This window comes from Squalius cephalus (assembly GCF_949319135.1).
Source record: "Squalius cephalus genome assembly, chromosome: 17".
NCBI classification, from domain to species: domain Eukaryota; kingdom Metazoa; phylum Chordata; class Actinopteri; order Cypriniformes; family Leuciscidae; genus Squalius; species Squalius cephalus.
The window spans coordinates 22112196-22135679 of NC_137138.1; the positions used below are offsets into that span (position 1 = coordinate 22112196).

The 23484-nt window shown below is 42.1% G+C and overlaps 3 protein-coding genes across 3 annotated transcripts; 1 reads left to right on the forward strand and 2 right to left on the reverse strand.

The window, feature by feature from the left end:
• Positions 1–4710: 4710 nt before the first annotated feature.
• LOC307174696 (uncharacterized protein) lies at positions 4711–6901 on the forward strand. Its single transcript, XM_079898781.1, has 2 exons — positions 4711–4844; positions 5423–6901. The coding sequence occupies exons 1-2, from the start codon at positions 4729–4731 to the stop codon at positions 6627–6629; spliced, it is 1323 nt and encodes a 440-aa protein (XP_079754907.1). The 5' UTR covers positions 4711–4728; the 3' UTR covers positions 6630–6901.
• A 500-nt stretch (positions 6902–7401) lies between these two features.
• On the reverse strand, positions 7402–10721 carry LOC307174698 (uncharacterized protein). Its single transcript, XM_079898783.1, has 4 exons — positions 9363–10721; positions 8903–9066; positions 8679–8811; positions 7402–7953 (listed from the first exon to the last, which is right to left on the reverse strand). Exons 1-4 carry the CDS (start codon positions 9567–9569, stop codon positions 7492–7494), a joined length of 966 nt encoding a protein of 321 aa, XP_079754909.1. The 5' UTR covers positions 9570–10721; the 3' UTR covers positions 7402–7491.
• Positions 10722–11538: 817 nt separating this feature from the next.
• LOC307174507 (olfactory receptor 13H1-like) lies at positions 11539–12480 on the reverse strand (the record flags this gene model as incomplete). The annotated part of the gene is made up of 1 exon (XM_079898374.1): positions 11539–12480. The coding sequence occupies one exon, from the start codon at positions 12478–12480 to the stop codon at positions 11539–11541; it is 942 nt and encodes a 313-aa protein (XP_079754500.1).
• Positions 12481–23484: the final 11004 nt, after the last annotated feature.

Sequence of the window (23484 nt, forward strand, 5' to 3'; positions counted from 1 at the left end):
TAAGGGCCTGTTTCTATTGTTTCACGCTATTTCTCTGCACATTCCTTGCGTTTCTTCTCCATCTCGCTGACTATTTTGACAGATACACACTGACACTGCTGCACGCTCGCTCACTCGTTTAAAGGGATAGTTCGGCCAAAAATTATATTTAACCCATGATTTACTCACCCTCAAGCCGTTCGAGATGCATATGTCAATCATTTTTCAGACGAACACATTTTCACTTATTTTAGAAAATGTCTTTCAGTGGTTATAATGTGAAGCTATGGGGTCCACCTCCTTCAAGTCCCAAAATGTGCATGCATGCTTTACAAAAGTAATCCATCCGGCTCCAGGGGGATAAACGAAGGCCTTCTGAGGGTAATCCGTGCGGTTTTATCGTAAAAATATACATATTTAAAACTTTATAAATGAAAATGTCTTGCTTCCGGCAACGGTCGATGCGCGTTCACGGGAGATGGATGCCGGTGTATGACGTAGGACGTAGCGTAGGAAGCGTCATGATGTAGAACGAAGTATAGGGCCGTGTGTCCACCAAAGCGTTTTTAGCCAGTTGAAAACGCTAGGCGCTCTGCTGAAAACGCCTAGCTGTGGGCGCTTGAGAGCGTTTTACCAGTGTTGCGTTTTTTTAGTTGAGACACTTTGCTTGTTATGATACGGAATATCCGCGAAAGTGTTACTAGTATCTCATTTCACACATATTTTGTTTCTGTGTTGATTCTATATTAAAATGTCAATATAATGTAATGTATTTTCTCTGGCTCTTGTTTAAATGATTTTGTTCCGTTATTATGCTTGTTGTCATCTGTTGACGTACGTTGTACAAGCAGAATGTGGCGCGGACGCGGTTGGTCGGTGTGGTATTAGTTCCGCCCCTCCTCCACTGTGATTGGAGGGTTGGGTAAAAAGTGACAGTGATGAGCGCTGCGTTTTACCAAAAGTTGAACATTCTTCAACTCTCGGCGACCTGTAAAAAACGGCGAACGCTCAGCGCTTCAGCGTGAAAAAGACGCTTAGTGCCTCGTTACGCTCATGGCGTTTTAAAAACGCGGCGCTCCCATTGAAAACAATTGGAAAAACACGCCAGCCGCGTGAAAAAAACGCTTTGGTGGACACACGGCCTAACTAAATCAAATGCTACGTCCTACGTCATACGCCGGCATCCATCTGCTGTGAACGCGCGTCGACCGTTGCCGGAAGCAAGATATTTTCATTTATAAAGTTTTAAATATGGATATTTTTACGACAAAACCGCACGGATTACCCTCAGAAGGCCTTCGTTTATCCCCCTGGAGCCGGATGGATTACTTTTGTGAAGGTTGCATGCACATTTTGGGACTTGAAGGAGTGGACCCCATAACTTGACATTATAACCACTGAAAGATCTAAGACATTTTCTAAAATAAGTGAAAATGTGTTTGTCTGAAAAAAGATTGACATGCATCTCGAACGGCTTGAGGGTGAGTAAATCATGGGTTAAATATAATTTTTGGCCAAACTATCCCTTTAAAGTTGTGATTGGGCCAGCCCAGTGTCAATCAAGAAAAGAACAAATGGGCTGTTTCATGGGCTGGTCTGTCAGAAAAAAAAAAACTAATGCTGACTTTTTTTGACCAATGCATTACACCGGCACAAACCCAGCGCCGCTAATTAAGCAAAACAAAACAAAACGAATGGGCCGCCGATGTACAAATTTTATGGGCCGTTAAAAAAAAAAAGATAAAATAATAATAATAAAAATTATGTATGAGTATGAGATGTATCAGCCCAAAAAGCACGTCGGCCCACCGGGAAAATGCCCGGTATGCCCGATGGCCAGTCCAGCCCTGCCCCTTGGTGTGACGGCCCACTCCACCCGGAGTGTGGCCTCCTCTTGGGCTCTAGCGCATGGCGCCTCGCTAACAGACATCTGCAGAGCTGCAGGCTGGGCGACACCTAACACATTCGTGAGATTCCACAATCTCCGAGTGGAGCCAGTTTCTTCTCATGTACTCGCTTCAACCAGCCGGTACTAGATTCTGCTCAGGTGTCTTCACTTGCTCGCCATTCCTCTCCACGGACGGGATACGTGCGATTATTCTCCTCAGGTGAGCCTCTCCGCAGGCCCTGAGTTCCTCCAGCGCTGTTGACGCCAACGCCAGAGTTATGCCACCGGCAGCTTTCGCACTTGGCTAGGTGCCTCCATGTGCATGGTTCCCCCTCTGGGCAACCCCCACGTGTGTATTTCCACTGTAAGCTTCTCTGAGCATGTGTATTCCCTCGGTAAGCCACCTTGCCACCCCTGGGGTTGAAATATTCCACCTGCGGCTGGACACCCCAGTGATTCCCCATGCATCCCCCTCCAGGTCATATGTGTATTCCTAAGTCCCCCCCCCCCCCCACTTCGGGCAGGCAATAATTGCATATTTCCACTGACATATGCTTCCTAGTGTACCTTGGTATTCCTGTGTTAAGTAGGAGTCTTTCGTCCGTGCTAGCCTCACGACAGGGAGCTCAGACTTACGCAGGGCACTGGAAGACAGCCGAGGTGGCGTGACTAGACTGGGAACCCCATTCGTCGTCACTGACATAACTCGTAGTGACCACGAAAGGGAACGTCTCGGTTACGTATGTAACCTTCATTCCCTGAGTAGGGAACGGAGACGTTACGTCTCCCTGCCACTTCCGCTGGAACGCTGGAGTTAAGTCTCGGCTCCTCAGCAAAGAAACATATCTGCATGTTGCCAGCGTACTTCCTTACAGTATATACCCACGAGGTGGTGCGGACTTACACTATGCAAATTCCGCAGAGCCATGGCATTTTCTTACCATTGGCTCGTTTTGTATACTCGAAGGTGAGAGGCTAAGCGAAACCCCATTTGTCGTCACTGACGTAATGTCTCCGTTCCCTACTCAGGGAACAAGGGTTACATACATAACCGAGACGTTCTCCATGTGTAATCCTGCAGTTTATTTTTTATTACTGTTAAAAGTCGGCAATAGTTCTTTCCTCGTATAATCATATTTTGATCATCAGTGATGAGGCTTCGCAGAAACAATCATCATGTGCTTCCCGCTAGACCAATAAGGTGGCTGCTTTTTGGGACGACATGTAAACATTAGTACAAGATGTCTGTGCCTGTGTTTTCAATATCGAGTTGTGAAGAAGAGGAAATTACGGCCAGACCTCCTTCAAAAGTCCATAAAAAGAATTTTAAACAATGCTACATGCATCTCAAGTCCATAAAGAAAGAAAAAACAAAAGATTTTACACACACACACGGTGGGATACATTCAGAAACTGCGTCAAACGGTGGCTTGATTTGCAAGGTGAGAATCAGAGAATAGCAGAAACATACAAACATTGTCTAGAAATCGAGTTTGACAATGTTCCCGAAGACGTTGGGTTTCACTCCACTTGCTACAGGCGGTTCATTGACAAAAAACACTTGGATGCGGCCGAGAAACGGGCCACACAGCGTCCTGAAGATCAAGATCAAGGCCAGTCTGTGCCTTCGGGTAGTAACGTTAGTACCGCTACAGTTGAATGTCCAACACAGAAACTTAGGTCCAGGACCGGCCTGCCAGTAGCTTGTGCTGGTCCTGTGCTTCCTGCCTTGTGCATAATTTGTAAGAAAACGGACAAGTACATTACTGTGGGAGGCAAACACCAGAAGGACTATCTTTCACAGGCAGAAATGTTGTCAGCAGGTAGGTAAAAACAAAACACACCCACACGTTTGAACTTTGAAGTTTTATGCCCTTATGGTGGGTACCATGGCTAAATTTCAATTAAAATTGCATAATTTATTTAATGTTTATTTTACAGAGTCAGATTTGCATTATTTTGCATACAGCCAGAACACTCAATATTGTTCAACTATTAACACAGTTTTTGCTTAATGGTTTTTATTTTTTTTGTTTGTTTCATTGGTTTTTTTTGTTTTTTTTGTTTTTTAATTTACAGGCCAGTTGCTGAAAGCTGCTGAGATGAAGGAAGACACTAGCATTCTTGTGCATATTCGAGACAAAGACTGTGACAATTTGTTTTTCTCTAAAACGGATAAGCCCGCTTGCACTAAGAGCAAAGGTGTTGCATTGGAAAATATATATTCATCTCAATTGTTTTTAATGACATATGTGTGTAAGTGTGTGCGTATAACAAAGGGGTGTTAGAATAAGTGTGATAAGTTTTGTGTATATAAGCTGGGCAAAAAGGAGAAGTCAGTGCGCTTCTCATATCAGACTCTGAATGATGTGTGAACGGCCTTTCTTGCAAGAAATAAAGATTCTTATAACTTTTGAAATCTCCAGCTGTCTTCCAATTATATTTTAAAGTCTAGAAAGAATTTCCACGACAAAGTGCACTTAGGGCATGTCTGAATCCACTTTTGCTAGTTTAATAATGGGGAAAATGTTCAGCGCTGAAACTAGCAAAAAACACTTGTGTCGTGCTTGGGCCCCTAGAGTTTTATGACTGAACTAGATATGAATTCAATTAAAAAGAACAAGGATACATATTAAAGCAATATACATATTAACCAATAGTAGGGGATACATTCCAGATTAATGAACCTCAGTATCTGATGGAGAATTGTCTATGTATAGTATGTCATCCAACTGAAAGTTGGATTTGGGTAGTTTATTTTGATTGTAACTACGTATAGCAAGATCACAATGGGGATGGCTAGTGCCTACGTCATCGTAGCCAAATACGTCACTTCCGTGTCCAAACCGAATTGGGCTAGAATGGTGCAGTGCTGTGTCCCAAGTTGTAACAACAGAAATGATGTCAATAAAACGATTAGTTACTACCGCTTTCCTTTGGATGACAACGAGAAGAGGAGATGGCTTAAACTGATACGGTAAGCTGGATATCTAACCATGAAAAATACATTTAAGTGCGGGCTAGCGCCAGTATTTGCGCTAAACGTTAGCCGAGATAACGTTACCTGTTGCTGTTAACGATGGAGTGGGGCCACATAAAATAATCGAGATTAAAGTCATTATTTACGGGAATAAAGTTGCCATTTACTAGTTTAATGTGACTGAGTTTAAAGTCGTTATTTATGAGAATCAACTAGCTAGTTATTTATGAAAAGTCATATTGTAAGATATTAAACTTTTTTACAAAAAACAAACATTTTACAAGAATGAACGAGATTAATTACGAGATATACGTAATATTTTACAGAATTAAGTCGTTTACAAGTCCTTTTTTTAGATTTACGTGACAATTTACCAGAATAAAGTCAGTATTTACATTTTTGAGAATGAAGCCATTAACAATATAAAAGTCACTATTTATGTATATACAGTTGCCAAATTGTGTTGCTTTTGTGGAACAGGGGTGAGAGGGACAAGGGTTCTGCACTGGCAGAACCTACTTCTTTTTGTTTATCGCCACAGAGTTCTTTATGTAATGTTTTTTTCTTTTATCCAGGCGTAAAGATTTCACACCTAACTACAACTCAAGGGTCTGTGGATGGCATTTTCCACATGGCAAAGCAGCGGGGCCCACACGGTTTGCCTGGAATGAGGGAAAGGCTTTTCCTCACATCAGCCAGCCGACCAAACGGCAAAAGAAAATGCTCCCGGCGACTGTAGAGGACGAAGGAGGAGCTGAACCAGGCCCAAGTCACCTTGACACTGCTCAGAAGACCCCAAGTAGTTCAAGTGTTTTGGTGCTTGAAATTGAGAATAAGATGCTCAGAAAAGAAAATGACAAACTGAAGAAAGAATTGGAGAAACAAAAACAAACATTTTCATTTAGTCAAATATCCTCCCACCCAGACATAGTCAACTATTACACTGGCTTGCCAGATGCTGCCACAGTCTTATTTTTGGAGACCCTTCTTTCCAAATTTGATCTCCAGTATCACTTTGATTGGAACGTCCAAAAAATGCCCTTAATCGATCAGCTGCTCTTGACTTTGATGAAACTCCGACTGAATTGTGGTCTTGTTGACCTTTCTGTGAGGTTTAACTGCTGCCGGGCCACAGTCACCAACATCTTTATCACCATCTCCAGTGCCCTGTATGACATTTTGTATGTCGGCATGATGGAAAACAAAATTCCTTCCAGATTCAAGAACCAAACCTCCCTGCCACATTGCTTCCAACCATTTCCCAATTGTCGGATTGTGCTCGACTGTACTGAAGTACCTGTGTCCAACACAGAAAGTTTGGACACCCAAAGTCATCTGTACAGTCATTACAAAGGAGGTACCACGCTTAAGGCTCTGATTGGTGTGGCACCTAATGGATTCATTACCTTCGCCAGTGACCTGTATGGTGGAAGCACATCGGACAAAGCAATAACAGCAGACTGCGGAGTACTTCAACAGCTAGAAGCAGGTGACATGGTGATGGCTGACAAGGGCTTCACTATTCGTGACATTTTACCTGCAGGTGTTTCACTGAACATCCCAACATTCCTTGTCAACGGACAGTTCACAATGGAGGAAATCAACCACAACAGACTTATTGCCAGTGCAAGAGTTCATGTGGAGCGTTCTATTCAGCGCCTGAAAACATTTCACATTTTGTCATACATTCCGTACCAGTATAAAAAGCATGCAAACAAGATACTGAAAGTGTGTGTTTCTCTCACAAATTTACAGACACCCATCCTCCGTGAAATAGCATGAATTTCCTCTCACTGTTTGCCACAATGCCATCATCAGCATTGAATTTTTCTTTAACTGTATTCCATATGAACTGTATCAATGTTGTTTTTTACTTGCTAATCAATTTTCCTAAACTCACATGTTAAATGTTATATTTTTTTAAAGGTTTGTTATACATATTATCAACACAACTGTGTTTGATCCTCCATAAGCTGAATGAATAATTTTGTTCCGTTTGACAGCCTGGATGCAACTGAAGCTGAACAAGACAATTAAAAAGTCTTCACACTGATTATGTTGCTCCCACTCAATTTATTTGAACTGCATGTTACTGCTTTTCTTTTTCTTTTTTAGAATAAATAAAACAACAAAACACACAAACATCATTTTAACTGGTACAAATGCACAGATATTGATATATACAAATTGGGAGAGGCTACAACATTCAAACTGAAAATAATGCTTTAGAACTAGGAATGTCAAGATTAACTGATTTTTACAATAACCGCGGTCCATAAATCCACTCAAACGCATGAAGTCAATGGAAGGTTCATAAGTTAAATGTGAAAATCTTATTTTCATAGCGGCCAAAGGAAGAGTTAAAAAAAAAAAGGATCATGTGCAGCCGCGTTTGTCACGTAAAAATGGACATGAACCGTGTAAGCACATGGAAAGACATAGATCTTTCAAAAACATCCACATAAATCTGCTTTCTTATAGCTAGCTAGGTAGGTATAGGTATTGCTAATAATGATAATAATAATAATAATAATAATGATATTCTACTGCCTATTTATAAGTTTACTTTTTATTATATTACTTTTTTATATATATTTGAATCCTGACATCCCTATTTAGAACATGTAAACAAATGCAGGGTTAATCATTTAATATCGGAGAGAATATGGGGCAGGAAAATGTCCTTATAAAATATTTCTAAAACACTAATGTTGTTTGCCCAAGCTGGATCTTTATGGATGAACAGAATTACAACATCCAGCGGAGTCCATACCACCAGGTGGCATGTGCCAGCTCCCGTAAGGTACAGGTTGCCCTGAATTTGATGCCAGTAGTTGTGAGTCGGCTTCATTTTCAGTAGGCCAGTAACTTCATCCAGTTTGAGATAAAAGTCCTTTGCCTCTGCTGCCTGAATTATGGTCTTGTTTCTGGCTGCATAAGGACATTTCACCTCAATGATGCAGTCAGCAGATACTGTCCCATCTGGAGAGCCACCAAGCAGGCCACTGTCAGAGAGAAACACTCCGCTCTCCTGGATGGTCACACCAGTGCGCTTCATGTACTCTTCTTTAGCCTTTGGCTCATGAACGATTCCCCAATCACAAGCCTGGGGGTTGAAAGGGAATTTCATACACAATGGCATCACAAGGTGCTTTATAAAGGGAGAGAAGGAAAGAAATATCAGCCCAACCCTTGTAGTACAATCTTTGTTTACACTTGTTTGATTTAAAAATTACCCTAGGGTCTCTATGTGGGTTTTTTCTGCCACCAAAGGGTGATATGTAGAACTAATTGACAATAACCTTCACTGTATTTGAGAGTAAAAACATTTTTGGTGAAGAAACTTAATTGTACATAAATTTTGAATATGTGATAAAAAATAATGTAAACGGTCTAAAATACACTGTGGGCAAATTTACAACCCTTTCAAACCTAGTTTTGGCTGTTTAAAAGCCACAACCATTACAGCTGAAAAAACCTCTGATAAAAAAATTTGATCAACCTTTTTTCCCCAAACACTATTCATCAAGCTCAGACCTGATCAAAACAATTATTTTTTTGTTTTTAAATAATGGATTTTAACCTTGTGAATGCCTTTCATATGTGATTTCACTGCAGTGTCATGGTTGAATGAAAAATTGTGGTTATAATGGGAGTTGCTGGGGAGTATTACTTAAAATTTGATGCTGCAGAAAAAGTAATGTGCCAAAGCAGATGTTTTCACAAGTCTTTGGAAGATCCAGGAGTGTGATAGCATATAACAAATATAACTAAAGGATATGTTTTATTACAGTACCCAAGGGTTAAAAGAACTTTGTGTCCATCACTTACATGAGCTCCTTGCTTGAAGTTGTAATGACCAAGCAGCGTTTTGAATAATGAAGGAGGGTAAGAGTTCCTCTTCACTGCCGCCAACACAAGACCAAAGTTGCTGGCTGTAACTCTCTTCTTGCGATATGCCATCCTGTTATAAAGAAACACACAACAGTTAACCTCACAGTCACTAATGACTTTTAGTACACATGAAATCAATCGATCCTTGTATGTATTATTACCATAAGTCATTCTGAGTTTGCCCAACTGTGGCCCTCTCGATGGCTTCCTTTTGTTGTGGGCTCACAGCAAGGGATGAAAGGAGATGTTGAGCTTTGTCCTCACAATACCCGGAGTTGGCCAATATCCCATCAAAAGTTTTGACGTGATGGCAGGGGTCAAAAGTCTGTCCCAACAAATATCATTGAATCAGAATAACAACAATTAGATCCCTTCATGTCAACATTGTTCACAGACATACATATATTGAGTTGCCTTGTGTACGAAATGCGCGGTTTGAATAAAGTTAAAATTAAAGTCTGAACAGGTTTATGTCTGATTTGCAATTTAAATCTGTGGATATGTCAAACTAAATTTACCATCTTACTAGGGATATCGTCAATCTTTGTAACTGATTTAATGTTGTGTACATGTGAAGTTTCTGATAAAGCAGGACATGAAACAACAAAACACAAGTCAAACCTGAGGCAGTGCAGGAGGTTCTGGAGCTAATATCCAACCCAGACCTGTAAAACGGTCAAGCTGTGCCAGAGATGACGATGCCCATTCTCTGTCCTCCGGGGTGACAGGGCGTTTAATTCCAGCTGAAAAAATAGCATAAAGGATATGATGGTAACTGCTATCTAACCCAGGCTTAGATTTTACTATGAAAAGAAAACATATGGTCATTGTTTTTCCAATGATAACAAAACAGAAAGCATGACAGATATTTCCAAGTTACTCGAAGAACTAACCTTGTGATGTGGAAGGTGCAATCACAGACACTTTCTTGGCCGTGATTTGCTCTGTTTTGGGTGTCGTGGGCCTCTTCCACATACACTCGACATCCGTGCGGGTGAAGTTCTTCTCAGCCCAAATGAGGAGGGCTGCAACATGGTGGCACTTGGACCTCCCGATGGCACAAGAGCAAGAACTTGCCTTCACTTCCTGTCCCTCAACGTGTACCTGAGTGAAATCAACTTTGCTAACCCTCACAAAAAACTCTTAACAATGCTAAGAGGCAAAGCTTTGTAGTGCACTCTGTAAGCCTGCACTGCTAACTTTTTTTTATTATAGTATGTTTATTTTTTTATTGTTTATACTTTTTGCCCCCTGAAGTCTGGTAGTCACTGTATAAGATACCTCCTATATTTACTATTTAATTGTTCGTTTCCTGTCTATTCTGCACACCCTGAGTGTTTTCTTGAGAGCTGAATGTAACAAGTGAATTGTGAGATCAATAAAGGTTTTTCTTATCTTTGTGTTGCACTAGGTGGAGCCAACAACTAGTTAGGTAACGTCTAATCTGTATTGGGCGAGCAATACTTTTCCAGAGTTTTAAGTTGTCAACAAACCATAGGTACTTATTCTAACATAGCTAAGTACAATAGTTAACGTTACACTTGTACAGTAAAGTTAGCTTGGTGGCCGACAGCCTTATGTTAGCGAGGTAACGGTAGCTACTAAAAACTTGTAACGTTTGAACCGTGACAAATGTACAATCTTTTTATGGTAAAGGGCGACAGCTTAATGTTTGATTAACAATTTGTTTTATGCTCATATAAAACAACAAAAGTCATAGAAATTTGTGCCATTTGACGAGTCACTCAAGAGTCGGGACCTCACCTCAACCTCGTAAACTTTACTTTTCATTGAAGCCTGTACTTTCCCTTTCAGACTTCCACCTGCCAGCACACTAACATTTACAACTCTGTTGGAGTTGTACGAGTTCAAACCCTTTTTCACGGACTTTGGGGTGTCCGCAAAATACGATGTCACCGTAAAAAAAGTGACCGGTTCCTTAGCTACTGCCATTGTGTTTACATTAGACGCAGCGGCTTGGACACGGAAGTGATGTCGTGACGTCACACTAGCCATCCCTATACCCTCTACTGATATTGTATAACCACAATGGAAAGGCTGAAGGGTGAAGTACCCTTCTTACATATCGTGAGCTTAGAATTATAAGGTTCTATCTCCGTTTAGGGTAGTTCCGAGATATTGAGCATCAAAGTTTTTACATCCCAGCTGGCACAACTGAGATGGAACCTTTTTATTTTATTAATAACTACTAACAAAATATTTTTTTACAAAAATAACACCACACAGGCATTAATAAACACCTAATGGATCAGATTATGTCAAAAACTCAATTTCGACCAAAAGTGGAGATAGAACCTTATAATTCTAAGCTCACGATATACAGTTGGGGAGTTGAGAATTTTGTGATCTAGGGTTGAGTCAATCAAAGCTCACTGAAGTTTCAAATATTCTTGCTTTCTGTGCATGTGCAAATGCTGATGCACAAATATTGCCTGCTTGTATTATTTACACACATATTGCTTAATACATCCTCATTATCATATAAAGTAATTATACACTTGAAATGATGAAAAGAACAAATTAACAGTAATTATTTATATTTATTTAATGTACACCAGCTGCAAATTATGCATTCATTACTATGCTGATTGTTATCACATATTTGTTATACATGTCTTTACATGCGACCTGCTTTGTCTGCTATACCTATACACAGGAAATTCTTGAGAAGAAATTAAAATACATTATTGAAGTTTTTACATTTTCAAATTTGCACTCAAAGTAAATGTTCACATCATAACAGCTAATTTATTGCATACATTATTATTTTAATCAATTAAAAGCTAGAATTAACCTTTTTTATGCAAAGTTTTAACATTCTTTGTCTTATTACCTTGGCTTGTAAACCATATATTATGGGATTCAATCCTGGTGGTATAACATGAAACATTACATTCCCGAACTTCCTACTCTCAGCATATTCTGGGAAACGATGGAGAAATATTGGTACAAATCCACAGATCTGCATGATAATATAAACAGCTAAGTGAGTGCTGCAGGTTTTAATGGCTTTGCTGTTGGTTGCTTTGTTTTTGCTTTTTATACATACCATTGCTATTCTGAGATATGTCAATAACACCCACCCCAATGAGGAGGTGAGTAAAACCACAGTAAAACTTAATCCATATACATTATTAATCACTGTGTTTTCACAGGACAGTTTAAATAGTGAAGGGTTGTCACATGAGTGGTTTGGAATGAATGATCTGCAGTGAGACAGACGCACACTGAGGCCGATCAAAATTCCCACCGGAACTACTGCAGCACCCCAGGCTCCTGCTGACAGTTTAACCATCATTTTACTGCTCATTATAGTTGGGTATCGCAGTGGATTGCATATGGCCACATATCTGTCAAAGGCCATGATCATTAAAATAGTATTGGAGGTTGTTCCATATAAATGTGTAAAAAATGCTTGGAAAACACACTCCACATATGTGATGTAGCGCTCAGAGGGGTCTGTTAATAAGTCCTTCAGTAAACGCGGTATTAGGACAGTTGCTCCCATAATATCACTCACTGGCAAGTGACAGAAAAGAATGTGCATAGGCTGGTGTAAACTTTTTTCTGATGAGATCTGAATCAAAATCCAAATGTTAGACACCATTACAAAGACATAAGCTATCAAAAGAAAAATGAACGTGAGCTTGCTGGACTGAGGTGTAACTTGCAGTCCCTCCACTAAGAGTACACTGTATCTGAATGTCAGGTTATCCATTTGTGACCTAAAGAAAACATACAAATTAAGTGACAAACACTTGTATTAACAGCATATTCTCTCAAAGCATTGCTACAAGTAGATCATATCTTCCAGAGCGTAGTCATATAATGCTGAAAAGATAATAACTAGGGTTTTCTTAGTAGTCAAGCTTTACAATCTATTTCTTCCTGTAGAAAGTCTACTAATTTTTTTCAAGGGAATTTGACTTTTTTTCTCATTTACACTCGCTTACAGAACTCAAGCTATTGTTGATCACTGTAAAATTATGTAACATAATTTTGATATAATATGACGACATTTGAAATATTCTTAACTTACCAAGGACAATGACCGATATATACACAGTTGTCTCGTCACTTTATATACAGAGTCATCTAATCTATTAATCAGTGTTACTGAGTTATCCTTTGAAGAGCACAATCTGCTTGTCTCGGAGTAGATTTAAGCTGGCTTGACCATTTTATTTATATGTCACCACAACTTAAGTCTTGTCGTCATACCCCAAGAGTGAAAATACACTTTTAGCTCTCTTTCATGCGATTGGTGCACTGCTTACCAGGGGTGTTTTTCAAAGGCATTTTTGCAAGTTTTGTTGTTACCATCAAAGTTCAATTACTTAGTGTTTCCCAAAACCATAATTTATATATTTGCAAACAGCATCGCAAAATTGTGGTTGGAACTGCAGCTCTCGACCTGTCGTTAGAAGCTTAGTTTGTAGTTAGAATGAGAGTAGAACTTAATTAGATCATGCTCCTAATATCGTTTCATATTTATCTAAATTTCATTCTGTATATTTTAGTGTATCAAGCACCATTTTTGAAGAGTTCACAACACTCAAGATCCTGGAACCCTGGATTATGACGTAATATTTATTATATTGAAATATTGCTTTTGTGTTGAAATATTGCACAATGCTTTTGTGTTTGCTTGCACAACTTTAAAATTTTTCAGAGGAACTCTGATAAGTGCGCTACAGGCAGGGGCACCTTAAGATAACCAAAGGCCCCTGGGCTACAGCATTTCAGTAGCCCCCAGACCAGAGTTAGTTTTACAGAAAATGGTATGCTCCTATTAACTAAAGGTGGGGAAATTATGTGTTTAAGGGTGATCAGAAGTGAGGCATGGGAAACAGAGAGTGGTTTGGAGCTTAAAGGGTTAGTTCACCCATAAATGAAAATGATGTCAGTAATTACTCACCCTCATGTTGTTCGTTCATCTTCGGAACACAAATTAAAGGCTTCCCTATCATGCCCCTTTTCACAAGATGTAAAATTAGTTTCTGATGTACCCACAGTGTGTATGCGAAGTTTTAGCTCAAAATACCTAACAGATCCTTTTTTACAGCATGTTTAAATTGTCATTTTTTGGGGCTCAGAAAAACGCGCTGTTTTAGTGTGTGCCCTTTAAATGCAAATAAGCTGCTGCTGGATGGCACAGGGGGCTTTATATAGATTTATATAAATTATATTTATATTATAAATTATATATTAATTATATAGTTAATATAACTACACGGCTAAATATTTTACCACTTGCTTATAAATCTATATATAAGTAGTGCATTGAATAATACGTTGTTTAAATTGTGCTTAAAAGTGAATTACGTCTATTAAAGAGTATGTGTGTACAAAGAGAATCGCAATGCTGACAAACTTTTTTTTTTAATAAAAGTAGCTGATAACTTCTGGATTTGAAATAAAAATAGAGAGTTTGTGGTAAAGCCGTGGATCAGTTACGCACTGCAAACACAGCATATGTGAAAGCACTATAGCGTGTGCTGCTCCTGCACCGCATACACACTGCACACGGAATGTGTGTGAAACGGGCGTCATACTTAACTTTGTTTGTTGTCGTTTATGCTAACTCACTGCAGCTGCATCTTCTAAATAATGCCGTGAGTGGGGCTTGAGGAAGTGACCTCACCTGTGTCTGCGCAGTGAGACCTGATGCAGCCCCTGAAGTGAGACACGGGAAACAGAAATACTGCATAGTAATAATAATAATAATAATAATGCGACTAAACGAGACGAAATAATGTCATAACATTTCGTCTCGTTTTGGTCAACGAAAATGAAGAGACATTTTAGCATAGTTTTTATTTTGTTAACCACATTTAGTCTCGTTTTTATTCGTCAACAATATTGCATTATACATTTAATTATAGTTATAATCACATGAGCAGCATTTACATTGCGTCTTGTCTCGTTTTCGTCACGTGGTTCGTTGACGACGATATTTAGTCAATTTTTGTAGACGAAAGAAAGTATTGGTTTTGACTCAAAACACAATGTGATTCATAATTCCTTCCAATAAACCACCTTCTCTTTCTATAGAAAAATAGTATGTTCAACAATATGAATTGGAAATGCTGGAGAGATAAATTGATTAAGTTGAACAAAGTTCATGAATCAAACAACTCAGCTGATCAGAGTTCGTGAATCAAATGATTCAGTTTAAAGAGTTGTTCAAACTTCTCTCGATCAGTTCAAGTACAAAAAAAAAACAAAGTCTCTCCATTTCAGAAGTAAAAAAAAAAAAAATCAATCAAAGTCCTTTGAGTCCAAAAAAACAAAAGAAAACTGTAATTATCCTACCAGTTGATGGTTTCAAATTACAGTTCAAAGGGGCAACAGGTCCATTGGCACTGGTCAGCATTTGTGCACATGTAATTGCATCCACTAGGCAGACGATTCACCTTCACAGGATTATTTATGGCACAAAACAGGATACACTTGCCGATCACGTTCACATAGGAAAAAAAAACGGAGAACAAGAAAACGCAGCCTTGGAAAACACAAGGCAAACGTTCAATAATTAATTTCTGACTCAACATTTCAGTAACAAATGACATGCGCAGCTCAAATGACACATTAATCCAACTTTACGACATCGACACTCATTAATCACTCTTTGTCTCAACTCATGATACAAAGATCATTGTTACACGCGGTAGCTTTAGCCCACGGCTAACTAGTTCAGCTCACGCTGTGACTGCGGCCTAACGTTACACAACTCAGCTCATATCAAATAATTTCTGAAATTGACATATCTGTCATAAGATAACATATGATAAAAAAAAAAATGTCACTCACCAAAACGAGATTGCATCACATATTCAATTAAAGAAGATTATTCAATAAAGATTATCACACTGGGATCCACTAAATCTTTACTCCGACTTCCACTTCACCTTTCTCTGACGATAACACTCTAGTTGATGCATCCAAAGTTTCCAAGTGCACACAATCACAGTTCCTGATAGATTATGATGATCATTTAGTAAGCCTACAAGGAGTTTCTGGATTAAATGTTCCCTTTCGTGGTCACTCCGAGTTATGTCGGATGACGACGATTGGGGTTTCGCTTAGAAGCCTATCACCTTCGAGTATATAAAACGAGCCATTGGCAATGAAATGCCATGGGTCTGCGGAATTTGCATAGCGTATCTCCGCCCACCGCAGGGGGTATATAAGGAAGTACGCTGCAAACATGCAGATATGTTTTCGCTTCGGAGCCGAGAACTTCTCCACTCCTGCAAGCCAAATATTCTGAGTTAGTCTTCTCATCCCTTCGAGACGAGCGAACTCTCCAGTGTTGGTGTGACGGCGATTTCAGCGAGTGCTCACTACCCTGCTGATCTGCTCAGTGATCTGACAGATAGTGTGATTTCTCCCTGTTCGCTTCAGCATCTGCAGAGTTTTCCTCTCACAAAAAGAGCATTGCACGTGGCACGTCTTTTTAAAGATGCCTCGCCCGTGCACTTCTGGTTGCGGTCGCGACATATTCTTTTATATTATTTCAGAGGCTCCTGGGGCATATGGAATCCGCAGCCGCAGTAACGCCGCTGCGATTGCTTCATATGAGACCGCTTCAGCTTTGGCTTCGCGATCGAGTCCCGAGGTGGGCATGGCAACACGGCACGCTCCGAGTCCCAGTGACTCCAGCCTGCCGTCAGACCTTCACCCCGTGGTCGAACCTCAATTTTCTTCGGGCCGGAGTGCCCATAGAACGAGTTTCCCGGCATGTTGTTGTTTCAACAGATGCCTCTGCCACGGGTTGGGGCGCCATGTGCAATGGTCATGCTGCCGCGGGCTCCTGGACAGGACCCCAGCGCCTTTGGCATGTCAATTGCCTCGAGTTGCTGGCTGTACGTCTTGCCCTGCACCGCTTCCGTGCGCTGCTCAGGGGCCAGCACGTACTAGTCCGATCAGACAATACCGCGACAGTAGCGTACATCAACCATCAAGGTGGTCTACGCTCCCGCCGTATGTCGCAACTCGCTCGCCACCTCCTCATATGGAGTCAGAAGCATCTGAGGTCGCTTCGAGCCATTTATATCCCGGGACACCTGAACCAGGCGGCCGACGAGCTGTCTCGAGTTCGGCCTCTCGCTGGAGATTGGCGACTCCATCCCCAGTCGGTCCAGCTGATTTGGGGTCAGTTCGGCGACGCACAGGTAGACCTGTTTGCCTCCCACGACTCGTCCCACTGCGACCTGTATTATTCCCTGACCGAGGGCACGCTCGGCACGGATGCACTGGCGCACAGCTGGCCGCGGGGCCTACGCAAGTACGCGTTTCCCCCAGTGAGCCTTCTTGCGCAGACCTTGCGCAAGATCAGGGAGGACGAGGAGCAGGTCATTTTGGTTGCCCCGTATTGGCCCAACCGGACCTGGTTCTCCGAACTAGTACTCCTCGCGACAGCACCTCCCTGGCCAATTCCTCTGAGGAAGGACCTCCTTTCTCAGGGACGGGGCACCTTATGGCACCCTCGTCCCGATCTTTGGAACCTCCACGTGTGGCTCCTGGACGGGACGAGGCAGGTTTGAGTACCCTACCACCAGCGGTGGTGGCTACCATCACTTCCGCTAGAGCGTCGTCCACGAGACATGCCTATGCGTTGAAGTGGAACCTCTTCGTCAACTGGTGTTCTTCTAAACATCAAGAACCCACGAATTGCCCCATCAGTGTCGTGCTTTCCTTCCTGCAAGAAGGGTTGGAGCGAAGGCTGTCTCCCTCCACCCTGAAAGTGTATGTTGCCGCCATTGCCGCACATCACGAAGCAGTTGATGGTAAGTCTCTGGGGAAGCACGACCTGATCGTCAGGTTCCTGAGGGGAGCGAGAAGACTGAATCCTCCTCGTCCTCCCCTCGTACCCTCTTGGGACCTCTCAGTGGTTCTAACTGCCCTGCAGAGTGCTCCATTTGAGCCTTTGCAATCAGCAGAGCTTAAGTTCCTGTCTATGAAGACAGCGCTCCTGGTTGCATTGGCCTCCATCAAGAGGGTAGGGGACCTGCAGGCATTTTCGGTTGACGAAGCGTGCCTGGAATTCGGGCCGGCTAACTCTCACGTGATCCTGAGACCCCGGCTTGGATACGTGCCCAAGGTTCCTACCACACCCTTTCGAGACCAGGTAGTGAACCTGCAAGCGCTGCCCTTGGAGGAGGCAGACCCAGCCTTGGCACTGCTCTGTCCAGTACGCGCCCTTCGTGCTTACGTAGACAGAACGCGGTGTTTCAGGACCTCAGACCAGCTCTTTGTCTGTTATGGTGGGAAGCTGAAGGGAAAAGCTCTCTCAAAGCAAAGGTTATCTCACTGGATAGTGGATACCATTGCTTTGGCATACCAGCAGCAAGGTCGTCAATGCCCCCTTGGTGTGAAAGCTCACTCCACTCGTAGTGTGGCTTCCTCTTGGGCTCTAGCGCATGGCGCCTCGCTAACAGACATTTGTAGAGCTGCAGGCTGGGCGACACCCAACACATTCGCGAGATTCTATAATCTCCGAGTAGAGCCAGTTTCTTCCCATGTACTCGCTTCAGCCGGTACTAGATTCTGCTCAGGTGTCTTCGCTTGCTCGCCATTCCTCTCCATGGACGGGATACGTGCGATCATCTTCTCAGGTGAGTCTGATAAGCTCTGAGTTCCTCCAGCACTGGTTACGTCAACGCCTGACTTATGCCATTCTGCCATAATGCAGCTTTTGCGCTTGACTAGGTGCCTCCATGTGCATGGTCCCCCCTCTGGGCGACCCCCACATGTGTATTCCACTGTAAGTCTCTTTTGAGCGTGTGTCTTTCCCTTGGCAAGCCACCTTGCCACCCCTGGGGTTTAAATATTCCACCTGCGGCTGGACACCCCAGTGATTCCCCATATGCATCCCTCTGGGTCATATGTGTATTTCAAGTCCCCCCCGTAATGGTTGGGCATAATTGCATATTTCCTCTGGGATATGCTTCCCAGTGTACCTTGGTATTCCTGTGTTAAGTAGGACTCCTTCGTTCGTGCTAGTCTCACAACAGGGAGCTCAGACTTACGCAGGGCACTGGATGACAGCCGATGTGGCGTGATTAGACTGGAACCCCAATCGTCGTCATCCGACGTAACTCGGAGTGACCACGAAAGGGAACGTCTCGGTTACGGATGTAACCCTCGTTCCCTGAGTGGGAACGGAGACGTTACGTCTTCCTGCCACTTCCGCTATATCGCTGAAAAACGCCTGGGTCCAGTTTCGACTCCTCAGCGAAGACATATCTGCATGTTTGCAGCGTACTTCCTTATATACCCCCTGCGGTGGGCGGAGATACGCTATGCAAATTCCGCAGACCCATGGCATTTCATTGCCATTGGCTCGTTTTATATACTCGAAGGTGATAGGCTTCTAAGCGAAACCCCAATCGTCGTCATCCGACGTAACGTCTCCGTTCCCACTCAGGGAACGAGGGTTACATCCGTAACCGAGACGTTCCGTGCTGCTGTTTCATCTGATCTGTTCTCTCATCATGCTGACAGCGGCACTACGGCAGCGCCAGCGCGAACAGTGGGCGGGCCTTATGAATATGCCGCTACTGTTGGCTCTCAGGGGTGTCAATCACTGCAGCACAATCAATCAGTGATTGGATGAATCATGCATCTGGTCCGCCTCGAGCCAAGGATTCCAGCGATATAAGACACTTGAGCCTACGCCTCACGGTTGAGGAGTTATGAGCCGTTTCATACTTTTGACCGCTGTAGCGCCCCCGTCAGGCCGATCGGGGCGGGCCTTGGTGGCGCTGTAGGCGGTGAGAGTACTATCAGCCCCCAAAGTTTCAAATCTCTACGACTTACGGTTTGGTCTGCCCGATCAGTTTTATGTCTGAATGTTGCATCATGGGAAAATTAACAATAACAATAGGGTTTCAGCACTTTGTGCTTGAACCCCTAATAAGTGCCTAAAAAAGGGCCACAAAAAGGCCTCTAAAAAAAAACTATAGGGTCTAGGCACTTGCCGCTTGCACTGCTGCGTTCCAAAAACTTTATCAAGCCTTTTAGCATGTGCCTCGGAGAGGAAAAAGTATGTTTTTTGCCCTTTTAGCTCATTTACCATGGAAATGTGGCCATTTTTTTTCATGTGACACCTCCACTGATGGCCCGATCTCCATAAAAGTTTGCACGTTTCTTTAGAATAATATGGCGCATGTGCTCAGCTAATTTGGTGAGGTTCTGCTCTTTTTTTCCCCATTTTTCAGTCATTTAAATGTCATTTTGCATAGGATAATACAGAGGCCTTCTCACCTTTATGACAGTTAAAGCGCCACCAATGGCCCGACGTCCATGAAAGTTTTCAAGCTTCTTTAGGATCACGTGACGCATGCGCATGCCCGATTTTGTGAGGTTGTATGCAAATCAGACAGCAAGATGGCCGCTTTCAGCCATTTCATGGGATTTGCCATAGAAATACATCATTTTGACACCCTTTTAACAGTTATAGCGCCACCAAGTGGCCAGTCACCGCATCCTTTTTCACGCGACCACAAAATGAGCTCGTACATACATGTGCTGAGTTTGGTGCAAAAATCTCGTTCCGTTCACGAGTTATAGCCAATTAAGCAAAATGGGCTCCTCCCACTTGGAACGTTTTGGCGGCCCTTAGGGACTGTGAACCGAAATTTTCACTTTTTTTTTATCATTATTGACAATCCAGAGAATCTTGCCGCACTGGTTTGGTTCCGGTCGGGCGCGGCTCTCTGTTCCTCTTTTAAAATGAATGCGCTGTCGATATCTTCTATAACAGACGCGATGGCGGAATCTACACATGATGTTTCATAAACAAAGTTCGGGAGGAGCACGTACAAATAATCAATCCAATATCAACTTGTCATCAAACAATACCATGTCTAACGTTACCAAGGAAGCATATTCACTCTGTCAACTTACCTAACACTCCTTGACAGTTTTTCAGCATCTCTCGGTCCCTCCACCACCCCGAATCCTCACTCTTGTCTTGTTCTCTCACAACCAGGAACACGGGGGGAGTATGGCTACCGAGCCCACAGCCCTCTCCTTGGACAGCACGTCATATACGCATTTATTCTATCTTACTTATTTGTGTGAACTCGTGACATCTCATATAGCCTACGCATTTATTCTATCTGACTTATTTGTAAATGTGAACTCGTGAAATCTTAATTCTCCAGCTGCAGTCGTCTTTGTTGTAAACTAATTCAAATCAAGCGCTCTTTGGTGACGTGGGTGATTACGTAACCGCAGACCATCTGTCCATCATCGTATAAAGCCCGCCCTGGCAATTTGATTGGCTCGGCCTTCTAGGAGCCGAGCATAATTACTCCTCAATGGATCGAGTCCAGACCGAACTTCCCGACCAAAAAATGTTGTGGGTGGGGTTCGGGCTGGCACCCAGGCTAATGCTTTTGGGAAACGCAGCGCCTTTCGTGACATTTGAATTCTCCTGTGCAATGCAATCTCATAGAGATTTCTATTTAACGTTGGTACATCGTGCAAAATGTTTGTGTGTGTGTCATTCATGAAACGTAAATTTAGCTGCAGCCAATAGCGACTGCGCGACCCACCTCTTCCCAATCTGCGACCCACAAATGGGTCGCGACCCACAGTTTGAAAACCCCTGACTTATACAACTACATTTGGATTATTAGACATGTAGAAATAAAGTGAATCTGCAGAGTGTTGCATAAGGCATGTAATTGACACAGAGAAGAAAGAGTTAAAACTCTTCACATGTGCTCGCGCTCATGACTGCTACATCTGAACACACACACAAAAAAATTACATCGACGGATCTTCTTCTGTCTGTTCTCCAAAATATAATTAAATGTATATTTCTGCAAAGCATGTTTAAACTGGTTAACTGTGTCTACGGCAGGCAAAGGCATTCGTTTTCAAGTTGAGTTCGCACGCTACTGCGCGACAATACACACATACTACCGCGGGATGGCGGGTGTTCATAAACTGTGAACAATGGTAGCTTATTTAATGTATAAATTAATGTATATGTCCAAAATGTCATATGGTAATGTCATACTTTCTAGTAGTGCAATCGTGGTGTAATAATCTGTCTGGTTGTAAAATGTATTACATTCATTCACAGACAGCTTACGAAGATGTTCAACTAATAAAGATCTTCATAGCTGGCAAAAATATGATGCATTTGCAGATTTGCTCTCACTGACTGTACTGTAGGTCCACTGCCACTTCATCTAATGCTCTTGATGTCCTTAAATCTTCCTGTTACGAATCCGAGTCGAGTGTGAATTGAAATCGCTTCAGACGATTCAGTGCGTGAAAAACTGAACAGATCATTCAAACTGATTCGCGAACCGATTTAGACAGATCTGCCAACTTGTTTGATGAAGTCTTTGAACAGAATCGACTCAAAAGAGTGATTCATTTGTGAATTGAGCATTGCTCAAGCCCAGAAAAAAGAGACAGCGCGCTTGGAATAAACTACGCATTTAACAACACATATTGCATTAAAATAAAGTAACGAGAGGAACGTCGCCCAACGTAACGAAGTAAAAGTACAATTTTTTCATTAGAAATGTACTCGAGTTAAAGTAAAAGTACCCACATTTAAAGCTAGGGTAGGTAATCCTGTTCAGAAACACTTTTTTTTATACTGGGTGAAATGGCCCTTCCATCCTGAGAGTAGTCAATACATTATGTGTTCAGAAAAAGGAATGAAAACAATCAGACCTCGGTAGCAGCTGCAGGACAGTAAAAACTCTGACCAATCACTGCCACTCGGTCCGAGTGTAAAGAACCAATCAGATGCCTTCAGAGCCAGGAGGAGTGTCTTAGCAGTGTCAATCAAGTTCGCGTATGCGCTGATCGCCCCTCTCTTGCACAGCGCGTACCGTCATTCAAAATCAAGATAGCCGGTGGGCCGAGCAGCTGTGCTAATGGCGGACAAACAACCAAAACTACCAATTTCTCGAGTGGAACCTGCTCATACAACAAAGACAGGTAAACGGAAAAAGACTGATGACGATAAACAAGCCCGTCGGAGCCCATTGACTCAGTGTCAAAACTCTAGCCGCATAACATACAGATAAAATGTCACGCACTGTGCAAAGCAACAATTGAAACCTGCTAATTCACTGGCTTGTCATGTTGCTAAAATAATGTACTAGCAAACCTTATTTAGCATTACATATCGCTAGAATAATTATTTACATAGCCTACTGCAACGTTAGTTACCGTTATATTATCTTACTAGCTATTTATAACTCATAGAAAGAGTGCAACGTTATAAAGTTACATTACATGTATTGCATAATACGTAATGATTTGAGGACCAAGTTTGTAGTCAAAGTATGGGCAGGCCAGTCAATGTAAAGCATTTCGTCCCTACCAGTGAATGTGCCATAACTGTTTATCCGTCGTCATCGGTGACCCTGCATGTTTACTAGCCTGCGCGTTCACGGCAGGCTCTGCTGTGGGGGGAACTTTACATAACAAAATACATGTTTAACAGCTAACGTTATATGTTATGAATCTTACACGAAATTCATCTTCATCACAGTGCAACTAATGGAAATGGAAAAACGTGTATCAATGCAACCTGTTTTTAGCTTTGCCTTATAGTTATAACTAGCTCGTTAGCGAATCAAAAAATATATATTTTAAACTTTACCAATATCGATATGATAGCTTGATAGTGAGTAGGCTACTAAAATACATCTTATTTGTTTATATTCATAATGATAAA